The sequence below is a fragment of the Telopea speciosissima genome, chromosome 5 (genome assembly GCF_018873765.1).
Source record: "Telopea speciosissima isolate NSW1024214 ecotype Mountain lineage chromosome 5, Tspe_v1, whole genome shotgun sequence".
Taxonomy (NCBI): Eukaryota; Viridiplantae; Streptophyta; class Magnoliopsida; order Proteales; family Proteaceae; genus Telopea; species Telopea speciosissima.
The window spans coordinates 57,795,727-57,810,562 of NC_057920.1; the positions used below are offsets into that span (position 1 = coordinate 57,795,727).

Consider the following 14,836-nt stretch of genomic DNA (forward strand, 5'->3'; position numbering starts at 1 on the left):
GGAATTAAAAGGAATGGAAAATGAATTTTTCATACTCAAAAAAGAAACTGTTGTTTTCATTATCTATGTGACAATAACATTAACTCCAAATCATTCAATATATTGTTATTAAATTCAGACAATAACAGTAACTCCAAATCATTCAATATATTGTTATTAAATTCTACTTTATTTTATTTTGCATCCAATTTCATGTGATTTAAAATATAAAACAAAAATTACATCTAAAATGTAGTAACAAGTTAATGATTAGAAAAAGTTTCTTGTTTAGGTTTTGAAAATTTTCCCAACCCTTTCCTTAAATTTCCATTGGTTTAAATCACGGTTTAAATTTCAAACAAGGTTAGGAGGTTTTATGGATTAAAGTTGCAAACTTTCGTAAAAGCATAACAGGGCGATGACAAGACAGGAAGCGCATAATCAGGAGGACAAGACGCGTATTGCAGACCATAACTGAAATTAGGGGGAAAAAAAAAACGTAGAAACTACAACTTTCCAAGTTTCCAAATACCCAGAAGAACAACCGATGAACCACAACAGATCGATCGACCTTGGCAAAATGAAATTCTACTACTCTAGCAAACGAAGCTCTGCAACTCTGCAAGAGTTCAAGTTCAAACTTCTGATTGTTTCCATCCACTAAAACTTTCCTCCTTTCATGTTCATGTTCATGTTCATGTTTTCCCCTTCTCAAGACTCACATTTTTCCTATCATTAAGAACCAAAATTCTTCACTCCAACTCCATTTCTCACAAAAATGCAAGCTCCAATCTTAAGAAACAACAAATCTACTACTTTTCTCAAACCAGAAACAAGATTAGGGAACATATTAATGAAACTCATCTAAAAGATTAAACAAAATAGGAGAAGTACCACATCACACTGTGATCACCATATAAGTATAATGCACAGAAACACATTTACATCTACATATATGAATAGTTATAAGCATATATCTTCTTTAAAGAACGAAACAAACAGAGTATTACATCCAAAAGACCAGAAGCCCCAACTCTGTTCCTAGTTCCTACTCCGCATCATCAACATAGCACATGAAGATCAAGCAAAAAGGAAAATTTTTTTTTTTTTTTTTTGTTTTTTAATGTGGAAGAAGCAGGAACCCAGATGTGGAAATCTGAGTTGCAGAAGGAAACGAAATCACTTGATTTATATCCTGCAACGAGTGATTCTAGAGCAACCACGAGTGTAGGGGTGAACAGGTCCTCTAGCTTTGTAGCAGTTGTGAGTGTAGTAAGACCTTCCAGAGCGAGGTGGGCATGGAATCCTGTTAGCAGAGAGAGCACCGTAGGAAATGTAGTATCGCATTGCTCTCCAGAACAGAGATCTCCTTCCAACACCACCATCTTCACCCTCATCACCGAACTCATCGTACATTGACTCCATTGATGGCCATTCCAAAGCTTCTGTCATCATCTGCAAGCTCGCCTCCTCTGCTTGTGCTCCAACACTTAAACTACTACAGCTCAGAAAAATGATGAAAAACCCTAAAAGAAGAAACTTTGGTAAAGTAGAAGACGCCATGGATGTCTTTGGTTCTGCACTTCTGCTTCAGTGCTTCACAAGTTCACAAGTACTTCTTCACACGGAAGAACACTAGAAAGAGAGGGCCAAAGAGTTTTATTTTCGGATTCATTTTTGCCAGCTTGAGAGGTTGTAACTTTGTATCGTACAAGCGAGAGAGGGGCCCAGTTAGAGTAGGGCTAGGTGGTGGGTGGGCCCACAGAGGACAGAGTCACATGGTCACGTTAAAAGCTGATTGATATACAGCTGTGCACCTGTCAAACCCCACCTCCACCTCTCTTCTTTAATTATATAGGCTTCGGGCATCGTGATTCGTGATACCTATCGGGACCCAACATTTAATGAGTCCTTGAATCAGAACCGTCGAATCATGATATGATTTACGTGGCATCTTTGCATGTAAGATTTACGGTATACTCGATCATGTACTTGATAATTCAAGGAAGATTTAATACTTTTTGTATTTTTTTTTGGCCAGAACCCGAAAAATCAAAGAAAGGGGCCATGTTTCATACAAGAGATAATAGGATGATGAATCTCAGCCGTTAATTTAAGTGTAATTTAAATTTTTTAGCACGATGTTGTAAATTTCCATCTTTTAAAAGAGTAAGGTTTTAAGGACTTTGATAATGGTTTTTTTTTTAAATTTACTAAGGGCGAGAGAGGGCGGAAATGGCAATGGGAAGAGATTTTGGAAAATATCAAAATCATTATCCAAAAAAAAACCTATTAAAGTCCTAGAAAGGATTTGTGAACCCTAAGAAGGAGGGTGAACCGTTCTCTACGAATGGAGGAAAACTTTGTCCTACAAATTATATTTCAAAATAGGGAAAAAGATGTCTGTCCGGGAGTGTGGCCTACGCCAGCACTCCCATGAGTCTATCTCTTTCCTCCTCATGTGAAAAGACATCTCTGCCACCTTGTTTTAAGGAGGAGAGAGATAGACTCATGGGAGTGCTGGCGTAGGCCACACTCCCGTACAGAAAATTGCTTCCCTTCAAAATATTTATTTCTTTATGTATGATAAGGATTTTCTTTCTCTCAAGTGCGGTGCACTTAAGGGTGTCAATTGGGACGGGTCCTGGTATTTGGGACGGGTCCTGGTATTTGGGACGGGTCCTGGTATTTGGGACGGGTCTATGCTGGTACGGGTACAAAAGGGTGTAAATCCCAATACTGTCCCAGTTAGTAAACGGGACCAAACCTAGGTGCCAGTCCCGATTATTAACGGGATGGGACGATACCAGTTCCTAAAAGGTTCTAGGTCCGATAAAAAAAAGACAGAAGAAATTTAATGGTTCCGAGATGGCTCCATTATTTGAAAGCAACTTAGACTACGAAACTAAGATTAATTTAATGGATTTACTTCTTCAATGTCCTCCTAAGATCATAAGTACTCTTCTCAAAACGATGTCTAAGAATTAATGATGACGAAATAAACAAACTCATATATGGTTTTAGTGCCATGACAAAACAAGTTTATAAAAATAGAACTAAAGGTCTATTAGCCAAAACCTCTATAAGAGAAAATAACATTAACATACATCAAACTACAGCCATAAAATTTCACACAATAATTAGGGATGTAAATATTCAGCTCGGATAGTGTTATATCTGCATCCGCATCTAATTAGCTTTCGGACGGATTCGGATAGTGTTAAACAAATACGAAAATGGATATAGATAAGATATTTTATCCGTTTACATGTAAATTTAGCTTTTCGGATAGCTATAACCTATCTGTATCCGCATCCGTTTAGCTTTCGGACGGATTTGGATAGTGCTACACGGATATAGAAACGGATTTCGGCTATTCATTGACACCCTTAACAATAACATGAAATTTACCCTTTGAAAAGGTACTCATAGTTCCAGTACATAACCGGTATTTTGGTACTCGTACCATTGGGAATGCCATCCCAAAACCATCACGTCCCATTTATTATTCGGTACTCATAGTTCCGGTACCTAATCGGTAATTCGTATTTTTTTTATCTTCCCAAATGCAATGGTCACTGTCCGATACACTTTAAAGATGCACTGGACAATGCATCGCACTTGAGAGGATAAATATTGTTGTAACGAGGTGTTAAGGTTCGTATTTTTATCTACTCCATTTCTTACCCGCTCCATTTTTCCAAGTTCCTCTAATAGAGGAGGGTGGACCCCACTAGAGCAGTGTGTTCGGATAGGGTAGGGTGGTTATTTCCACCTCCTCTATTAGAGGAACTTGGGGAAATAGAACAAATAAAAATCCGCCAAGGTTCAGTTTTGATTATTAGTCGCCGTACACCACCATTACCAACTACTCCGTCCAATGAAAGTGAAGGGCCACATGACTCCCCTTCTCTCCTTTTTTTTTTTTATTCAAAGCTCATGACCACCGGATCCTAGAGAGTATAGTTTTCAAAAACTAGAGCTGGTCTCTCTCCCCTATTTGTGCAACACATTGATACTTGATGATCATCTATCCATGGTTTATTGGAAGTGATTGAACCTGATTCTAACTAAAGTGCAGGGGCTTATCTTTTTATAGGTAGCATTTAGAAATGTTTGATGGACTGCGGAACTGGGTGCAACAGTAAGGTTGCTCTATTGCGATCTAGTGGTCTCAAATTTAAATCTGGAAATAGTCTTTACAAAAAGCGAGACTAAGACTGCCTACAATTTGACCCTCCCTAGCTAGAACCCTTTTTGTCAAGAGCATCGTGCAGAATCCCAACACTTATTTGTTGTGGGATTTTCTTATTGACATTTGACACCCCAGCTTGGGTGATTTTCTGGCAAGGAAGACTCTATCGGTGACATGTACGATAGTATGGCCTATTTCCAATCCATGGATCATGAAGTTTTGTAATCTTTAGCCATGAGTTTCCATGTTACTAAATAAAATACTATTACCAAAATAAAAAAATAAAAAAAAAAATATAATCTTATTTTTTAACCCTTTAGTACAACACACTTTTTTTCTTTTCCAAAAGGGTAAATCATTTGATTTCAAATGTGCATGCATACTAAAAAAAAAAGTGTAATACAATGTTTTTTTTATTTTTTTTTGGTCAATAATTTTAATTCTTTATAATGGTAAATCATTTTCAATTTATTACGATAACTCTTTTTTTACTCCTATCTTAAATTACTTTAAGAAATAAGACAAGAGATAAACAAAAGAAAATTGCATATTTTAAATATATGTATAGAGGTGTCATTTAGATTATCCCCATTTTGTTTACTTGAAATTACTATTACAACTTGATTTTACATTTTTGGGGATAGCTTAGTGACAGATGGCTCGGCAATTGGTTCTAATTCAACCCTCCTACCCACAACCCTTCTTGAAATATTAATAGTATGATAGTATAGTAATAAGTGTCGTCAAGTGGGCCTCTTTGATGGCCCTTTATATGTCCGTTTGACCCTAGTTGATCCTTGTCTGTCCCTGATGTAGGGCCTAGCACCCAAAAAAAATAAATATTGCATTTGTAACATACAAATGTTGGTTAAAGTGGACATTCAAATTGTGACATGTGGTATGTCATCTTTGCTTCTTTGAGATTGATATTTAATTGGAAAAAAAACCATGTCCGAGAGTATAGCCTATGCCAGCACTCCCATGAATCTCTCTCTCTCTCTCCTCTTCAAAGCAAGATGACAGAAAAATCTTTTCATATGGAGAGGAGAGAGATAGATTCATGGGAGTGTTGGCAGTGGCCACACCAACACTCCCGGACAGAAAACTACTTCCTTGAAGGCTGAAATCAGTAACATGATCATGAGAATTGACAGTCATTCATTAGCCATGTGCAGATGAAAGATGTTGAACAATGCCAGCCTTGTTTTTTTTATTCTTCCTATTGTTATTCTTCTTTTCTTTCTCTTTCCGTTGTTTTATGCCAATTCTGTGACTATAAAAGGTGCGGATCATGACCATCGGTGGTAGTTGTTCGATGTTAAATTTCATGGCTTACAAATTCTTGAGAGAAATAATTCCCTGCCAACTAGAGGCTTATAATTTTATTTTTTTTGGGGGGGGGGATTAAATCTGCAATTTTATTTATTTATTTATTTATTTTTGTTATTATTTCCTGATTTGGTTTATTCACACAATAGATAGTATTTTATTTTGTTCACTCTGTTTCTTCAATTTAGATTTTTTTCTAAGGTAATTGGATTTGTTTTGGGTTGTATATAAAATTGTAATCTATTTTTCTAATTACCTAGATGTAAGCACACTCATTTGATCAATTCCAGCATTGTTAACCCCTTTTTCTAGAGGGGGCAAGCAATGAAATGATAGATTTCATTAATTAGAAAGAGATGCGTTAAACCCTCTTTAAGAACAATATGAAGACCATCACCGAAGAATAGATGGGAGATGAATCCATAGCACTCTATAGGAAGACTACAGAAGATCCTTTTTGCAATAAAAATTCTATAATTATAGGGCTCGTGGTCTCTGTGCCACAGCGCAGGCTGTGCCCAGACACATGGGTCTGCCACTCAGGGGGGGGCAGGGTGGTCATTGCGCCCATCCCCATGTGTCTGGGCACAGCCTGCACCCCTGTCCAGAAAACATTCTCCCTTTTTTTTTAGTAAAACTCTCTTTCCTTTCTCTTTTCATTTTTTTAAGGGAGAGGGATCTACATAGTGCCATGTGTATTGGCATATTCCATACCATGCCACTAAGCACATGCAAAGCAATGTAATCATTGATAGTGGGAGCTGTAAGAATATGGTCCCGAAGGAGATGGTGGAGAAGTTCAACCCCAAGTGTGAAAAAATACCCCCCCTTGCCTCTAATTAAATCCCATAGGTTGTGCGGTAACAATTCTCAACCGTAGGCCTCTGGGATCCGTTCTCAACACTCTTTGATGACGATCAATTCTTGAGTGTCTATTAAGGAAGGGAGAAAGTGTGAAGGGGAGAGATCGTGAAAAGACATGTACTATTGGTAGTGTATATCATTTCCTTTTATTTTTTTTTTTTACAAGAAAATACTTGATAGAAATATTTTTCTTCTTTCTTCTTGTAACCACCAAATGAGTAGGTGGATTAGTTAGGGTTTTAGGTATCGGGTATCCGTTATCGACGAATCCATGTTAGGTATTGGTATTGGATCAAATATGGAGACAGTATCAGTCATATCGGATAGTTTTTCCCTCAAAGACACCAATACTATAAGGTATCTTGACACTTATACCCTTGTTTCCGGTACCGTGCATCAATTTGGTTTTGACCAAATATTGGTATCGGTGTCAACCGATATCAGGAAGGGTTGGGCGATACGATTGATTCGAGGTTGATACCTAAAACCATGGGGGCCAACATCAACAACACTAAAGTTAAAATTTTGAAATTCTTGAAATTTTGACATTAGAAAATGATTACATTATTTCTTCTCTAAAATTATATGTACTTTATTTTTTTCACAACGAAACATATATGTAATTCAAAGTAGAGAGAAACATGTGAAGAAGCAACAAGAGGTTTGCTCTTTGTATTTGACTTGATTTATATCGGCCGATACGACTGATCCGAGGTTGATACCTAAAACCATGGGATTAGTCCTAATACACCCAACATCAACAAAACTAAAGTTAAAATTTTGAAATTCCTGAAATTTTGACATAAGAAAATGATTATATTATTTCTTCTCTAAAACTATATGTACTCTATTTTTTTTTGCAACGAAACATATACGTAATTCAAAGTAGAGAGAAACAGGTGAAAAAGCAACAAGAGGTTTGCTTTTTGTATTTCACTTGATTTATTAGATCTCATTCCTTCCAACAGAGTTGATAATGAGGGGATGTGCCGACAAAGATAGATGCAAAAAGGAGATGTGACACCAAAAAGCAGCAGATGTGGATCCCAAATTTGCCAGATGATCAGCCACCCTTATTATTTCACTTCAGCCTATTGAGATTAAAGGGTTACAAGACCTAGAGCCCTCAAAAGAGTTAACACTTCCACAATTTAGTAAAATGAATCAATAATAAAATGGGACAATATCTTAGATTTACAAGACAAGAAAAATAATTACAAAATAAATAGGTCTGATGTTGTTTTACACTTATCTTGTAAATCTATTTGTTTTGTAATTTTTTTTTATCTTGTAGATCTAGGAAATTGTCCCTAATATGTAAAGCATCTCATTGGTACAATTTCTACTTAAAATGAGTAGAGGAAGCAGCTAACATTACAAAAGATGTCATTTTGTAGTTTATATTCATCTCTATCGATGGCATTTTGGTGATTTTACTAAAAATTCGAATCAGAGTTTGAGTAACTTTCTTTATTTACTTTGGACTAAAATTAGGCCATTGAGATGTATATAGGGTCATTTAGCATATGGACTACCCCATGAATTGCCATGTGGCAAATAGTAAAGAGTTATACATCATTAGGGATGGTGATATGAAGAAAACCCTTCAAAGATTTAGGAGAAAATTTTTCTTTACCACACAATGAAGATTCACCACCCCATTCTAGGGTTCATAAACCCCTATAGGGGTTTAGTATAAATCCCAAAATACCCTTGTGATAAATTGATTCCTATTCACCGTGGGTGAAGGAAACTTGGTCCAAATATTTGTACATTTTTTTTTTGGTAAAATATATTTATACATTTTGTTACAAGATATTAGTTTCATTGATTTTTTACTATTATAGTGACTAAAAGAAAGGAAAATTACCAAAATAAAGAGCAAAGAGCATTAATGGCCAATTATAAATAGGTTGCCGGAATAAGTTTCATGATTTTTAAATAAAGTGGGGTAGCCATGAAATATTATTTGGGAATCTTAAAGGTATTATTTGGTGTTAGTTCAAGGGTATATTATATGACACATCCAAGGTCTTAGATAACTGATGTGGGATTATATCTCTATAACTTTCAATATACCAACATTTATCCATAAATTCGGCATACCCAGTTCTATAGGTGAATATGCAGGATCCACCACGAAATATCACTTGAGGGTCCCACTCAAAACCTTAAGACATTAGGTAGATGTGGTCGAAGGATATATTAAGATACATCCAAGTTCCTAGACAACCAGTGTGGGACTATACCTCTATGACACCCAACATTTCAATAACAATAATAATAAGTATCAGTTTCTAATAAAAGGGAGAATGTTCTCTGTGCCACAGCGTAGGCTACGCCCAGGCACATGGGCCTGCCATTCAGGGGGCAGGATGATCATTGCGCCCACCCCCATATGCTTGGGCGCAGCCTACTCTGCGGCACCAAGAACAACACCCCTAAGAAATTAATTGATAGTAACATACAAGAAATAAGCAGACCATTAATGAAAGGTGTTTCTTTTTATTGGGGTTGGAGGGAGGGGGGTAGGTTGTGGGTAGGTGTTATTTGAATAAATGTAGCATTGATTGTTTATGAAGTTGAAACTTAAGTTTGTAAATAATGGGAAAAAGGACTCTCTCTTGGAGCATGATTCTTACGCCCAAATACAATAAAATACAATATGAGGCAAAATAATCACCCCACTCTCCATGAAAGGCCAAAATTTCATCCCTATTGATACTTGTTCACACACTCTTATTGACCCCTACATCAGCACAGGGGCCATGCTCCAATTCAGAGAACGCATACCTGTAAATAATATAGCCATTGTGATACCAAGCTGCCTATGTCTATGCACACAATGTATCTATACGAACAAAATTTCAGACTCTTATCTTAGAAAAAAAACGTGGGACCAAAGTGATAAAAATTGTTTTCATATTACTTTGACTTCAAAAAGTGGTTATTTTCAAGATCCTTCTATATTTGACCTTTTTCTCTTAATTGCATGTAAGGAGATGTCGGTTGGTTTAAATGCCCAAATATCAATTGGGTTAGTTTGGACTGTTTGGAGTAGGTGGCTTTGTGATAATTTGTCGGTTCACCCAAGACCAACCCAACTATTGCAACTCTTTTCCCACCCCCCAAAGAAAAAAATATTACAACCCTTTTGATGGACCAATATGCACTTCTTGATGAAGAATCATGAGAGTGACCCACAAAATGGAGAAATAGTATAATTAGATTAATGAGTCATACGGTGGAGGCAAATTGTATGGAAAACATGCTATTAAAAGTGCAGTAGCAAATAATATGAGCATTTTTGGTGACCAGTTGTGTTTGGGACATTTTGAGGCAGGTCTTTAGCGGTGGTTTTTATCGTTATAAAAAATATACTTTCGTACCAACAACTGTTTAGCTCAGTTGGTGAGCTGTGGTTTGCTTTATGTTCATGCTCATCAAGAGGTCTCGAGTTTGAGTCTCTTGGCTGGTATCTCATCCCCTCCCTGGTTCGATCCCCCCCCCTTTTTTTCTATCAAATATATATATATAAAGCTCCCAATTCCTAAAAAAAATATACCTTCGTGGTAGTATTGAACTGGCCTATAAAATTTAACGTATTTTAGTATTAGACGCAATAAGAAAAATGCCTCTAAATGTATGTCAAGTTATAAAAACACAAAAAAAAAAGCCATGCCAATCCCAACCCCGCCTCCATCCCTACCACTAGTAACCCCTACCTCCTATCACCACCTGCCCAAGCTCCAATCACATTGTTCACAAAAGGAGAGGAAGAAATAAGAGCAAGGAAGAAAGAAGTGCGAGGAAGAAGGAAGGAGAGGAAGATAATTACCTGATGAGTCATAGTTCGACTCGACCAATCCCCGGGCCACACGTGGAGAACTGGATAACGATCGAACGGACTAGGTCAAACAAAACTATGCAGAAAGGTGCAAACCGGTAACCCCGACAACTCGGGTTGGGATAAATGACTCAGGTTGGCATCGCTCTCCAAGAGCGATACACACACCGATCCAGTAAATCAAAACTATACATGGACACGCCCAACCCAGGTAAAGGGGATTCTCTTAGCTCCTTTTTCAAGTTCTGAACTTTTAGCTCCTTTTTCAAGTTCTGAACTTTGGAGAGTTATCTGTTGCAGAGGTCTGACTTAGGCATCAGAGTGTACTAACCGGCTCAGGACGACACTTTCTTGTTTAGTGTTCTCTACTTGTGCAGGTCAGCCCGACCAGGTGGACCGCAGCTCGAAATCTGCCGCAATATTACCCTAAAAGATAGAAGTGCTTCACTAGGCATAGTGACACAAAAGATTACCTTCAAAGATAATTATCAAGTAGAAAAAAATGGGAGAGGGTTCTCTAAGCAAGCATCATAGATGAGCACACCAATGAATTGCGACAAAATGGTATCGTACATTCGAGGGTAGTGAGATCATTTCATGTGAGAAGGAGAGAGATAGACATAGAAGTGCTAGTGTACCCTACCCCAGTGGCTCAAACAACCTTTCCCTCCAAAAGAATATACATAACTTTGAGATAATTTATATTTTTATTTGATTATGATACTTGGAAATTGTTTTTTAATCCGTTAGCGTGGCCTACACCAGCACTCCCATATGTCTATCTCTCGCCTCTCCATATGAAATCACATATCTACCCCCTATTAAGGAAGGAGAGAGATAGACCCAGGAAGTATTGGCGTAGTCAATGCTTCAGATAGAAAACATTATTTGTATAATATAATATGGGCCCAGTTTTTATGCACAATTGTGTATGTTCATGGTTGTGCCTTACAATCGTTGGACGGGAGTAGAAGAGTAATTACACATCCCCTTTCCTCCGATCCAACGGTTGAAGGCACAACCTTGCATAAACCTATTTCCATATAATATAATGTACAATATGAGGAGTTCTTTCACCATGGCCATCAATCAGATTGCATTAAGAGAGGTAATTTTGACTTTGTGAATACCATGTGAGATTTTACGATTTTTTTTTATTATAATAAAATACTACAAAGTATGCTACGTACTTTTTGTACAAGAGTTGGAGGCAAGGGGAGTTCTTGAAGGGCTATAAAAACAAGACAATTAGGAGCCACTGCTACTACTGCCACCATCTCATGGTCAAAGTTTGATTGATATGTTAGAAGGAGTTATGGATGGATGGTCTTGGGAGTTTTTTATTTTTTTGTTGGATATCAAATCTATCAGAACAAATTATGATGCATGTAGATGATGATATACTTTAACATCTTTCTCTTTATGTTATTTATTTTTTTTTTTTGGTTATAAAACTAAAGAGAACAAGAAAAATTATAAAGACTAGAAATGCTCTCTACAAAGTTAGCCGAGAGTTTTAAACATCTAGCAAACCTAGCAAAATCTTGTGGCATATAACATGATCGTGAGGGACTTTCTATAATTACAACCACAGATTTAAAATTTTTTAGTAGAGACCAAGGCTACAATGTTGAAAGTTCTGAAATAAGCCTTGATGCTATTTGTGCTAAGTCCATCCAAAGTTCAACATAATAGACGCCCATGGCAGCTGCATCTTTGATAGCCTTATCGATTGCTTTTCCTTCTCCTTCAACTATTGAACTTGAGAAACCATGATCATATAAGACATAAATACAACTGTTATCCAGAAAGAGATAGGACGCCCAACTTGACTCTTGAGTTGTCTGTAAACAAATTGCTATTAGTTATGACAAGGTGATGACCATCAGTTAATTTAAAAACAATAGTTGCATGAGAGAGTGAATGAAATGAACCACAAAGCTCATCCAATGGAAAGTGTAATAAACCAATCCTAAGAATAAGATGATGTTGGTTCGGTTTCTTTGATTGAAACAAAATCAGATCATGTTCAGACGACTATAAGTAAAACATCACAATTGAGCTCATGATAAAAAAAAAGTTTGTAAATTGGATTTGGAAAAACATAGGATTGGTAAATAGATTCAAAACTAAATCTTAAAAAGAAATTGCCATAAAAAATTCATTTCGTAGGTCCAAAGATTGTTGGTCAAAATTGGTTTGCAAAATTCACAACTGGAAAAAAGATGCCAAAGTTATTCATTGTATGAGGTACGAAAAGAATATAACGTTCTACCTGGTAATAAGGATTTTAATTTTTGGATCAAATTTCCCTCCACCTACGGTGAATGGGACCTCATTCATCGACGGGCCAAAATGGGTATCGAGATAGTGTTTTGGAACATATTAAAACCCTAGGAGGGATTTGTGAACCCTAGGATGGGGGGTGAATCATCATCTATGGGTGGAGGAAAACTTTATCTTTTATTTTTAATTTGTATATTTTTTTCATAAAAATATATGGTACTGTCCGGTACTTGGGACCACTCCAGGGTCCAAAGCCAAGTAGCCAAGTGGTTCATGGTTGTGATTTGTGAACTTGTGATCATAGGGTAAATTTGAGGAAATGAAGGGACTAGTTAGAAAATTTGTTAATCATGTGACGTGGTCGACGAGGAAAATGTACATTTCCAATCCAGCCCCTTCTCTTTCTCTATAGAGTACAGAGTCTATCAGAGAGTATTTGATACCTCTCCCCGTCTCGTAGAAACCTCCTCCATCATCTCCCATGGCCATCTCTCAAGAGCATCAATTCCAACAGCAGCAGCAACAACAACAACAGTACCATTAATAGTATTCCCTTCAGGTAAGAGAATCAGAAGAAGAACATAATCCATCCTCTTAAACCCCCTGAGAAATGCAATTTGCTAATTTCTTCCATTGCTGTTCTTCAATCATCAAGCTTCAATCTTCGATGAGGACGTTTTCATCCCTTCCCCCTTCCCATTTCATGTCTTCATATTTTCGAGAGACTAATTTATTTGTTAATTCCAGGAACTTATTGCCCGTCGATGGTCAGATGTCCACACCGATCGCCTTCTTCAACCCTCCAAATTTCGCCGATCAATCTCATCCACAATACATCCCTCCCTGTATAGCCTTCCTCTTCTCTTCGTTCTCTTTATCCCAAAATTTTCTTTTCTATGAAATTTGCTGACTTTGTTGAACAATTACTTTATTTTTTGTAGTTCATGTAGTCGGGTTCGCTCCTGGTGCAGTCCCTGCAATGGACTGCGGTGGGAATGATCTGAGGTGGAATAATGGTTCCGAACCGACAAAGAAAAAATTGAAAGAACAAGACTTCTTGGAGAACAACTCGCAGATAACTTCTGTTGATTATCTGCAAACACGATCGGTTTCAACGGGGTTAGGGTTATCGCTCGACGATAGGCGTATGGCTTCTTCGGCAGACTCGCCCGTTTTCTCCCTCTTCGATAATGAGATCGATCAGGAATTGCGGAGACAGGATGTGGAGTTGGATCGATTCGTCAAACTTCAGGTCTACCTTCTTGTAAAACTTGTCTTTCATCTATTGATTTTTTTTTTCCTTTCTCAATAGGTTTTCTTATCTCTGCTAAATGTGGTGGAAAAAACTATGATCGGCGCGGGACTACTAAGTGTCTAATTTATCTTTATGTCTCAAGTCGAATTTTTTTTTTCTAGCCTGATTTAGAAGCACTAGCCAGAACTTTCGTGATTTGGTTTTTTGGTAGTAGCATTGTCTGTACCCCTTTGTCATTGATTTTGCACTCTGACAGGGAGAGCGGATGAGACAAGCGATCTTAGAGAAGGTTCATGCCAATCAACTCCATACTCTTTCATTTGCCGAAGAAAGGATCCTTCAGAAGCTCCGTCAGAAAGAAGCAGAAGTGGAAGACATTAACAGGAAGAATGTGGAACTTGAAGAGCGAATGAAACAGTTGAGTCTAGAAGCTGGTACTTGGCAACAACGAGCCAAGTCCAATGAGAACATGATCACTACTCTCAAATTTAATCTCCAGCAAGTATTTGCACAGAGCAGAGACAGCAAGGAAGGGTGTGGTGACAGTGAGGTTGATGATACGGCTTCTTGCTGCAACGGAGGGGTTATTGATTTTAACCTGGGTTCCAAGGAAAACAAGGATTTAAAGGAATTGATGACTTGTAAGATTTGTAGGGTCAATGAGGTACGCATGCTTTTGTTGCCTTGCAGGCATTTATGCATGTGTAAAGATTGTGAGAGTAAGCTTAATTTCTGTCCCTTGTGTCACTACTCAAAGCTTTTCAGCATGGAGGTCTATATGTAATGAAACGGCTTGGATACGTATGTAGGTTATATCTATCGATCTTGTCTATCTTGATGATCAGTTCATGCTTATTGCTTTCCCTTACTTTTATATTTTCTTTATTTTAATCATTTAACATGCAATCGGAGTTTATCGTGTTGGTTGGTTATGATTTCTCCTTCTAATTGGTGGAAACTACATTCTTATGTTTTTGAATATTTGAGACATAACCTTGTGCTTATCCTTTGGACGTCAATATAGTCCTAATAAATTATAAATTTGCTTAATCTGGCGGAATTCTGACATGAGTGCTCTTTT

General features: G+C 37.3%; 1 protein-coding gene and 1 pseudogene across 1 annotated transcript; one reads left to right on the plus strand and one right to left on the minus strand.

Annotated features, from left to right (window-relative positions):
• Nucleotides 1–1,167: 1,167 nt before the first annotated feature.
• On the minus strand, nt 1,168–1,542 carry LOC122663135 (protein RALF-like 34). The gene has a single exon (XM_043858834.1). The coding sequence runs from the start codon at nt 1,540–1,542 to the stop codon at nt 1,168–1,170; it is 375 nt and encodes a 124-aa protein (XP_043714769.1).
• An 11,424-nt stretch (nt 1,543–12,966) lies between these two features.
• On the plus strand, nt 12,967–14,607 carry LOC122662396 (annotated as a pseudogene).
• The last annotated feature ends 229 nt before the right edge of the window (nt 14,608–14,836 follow it).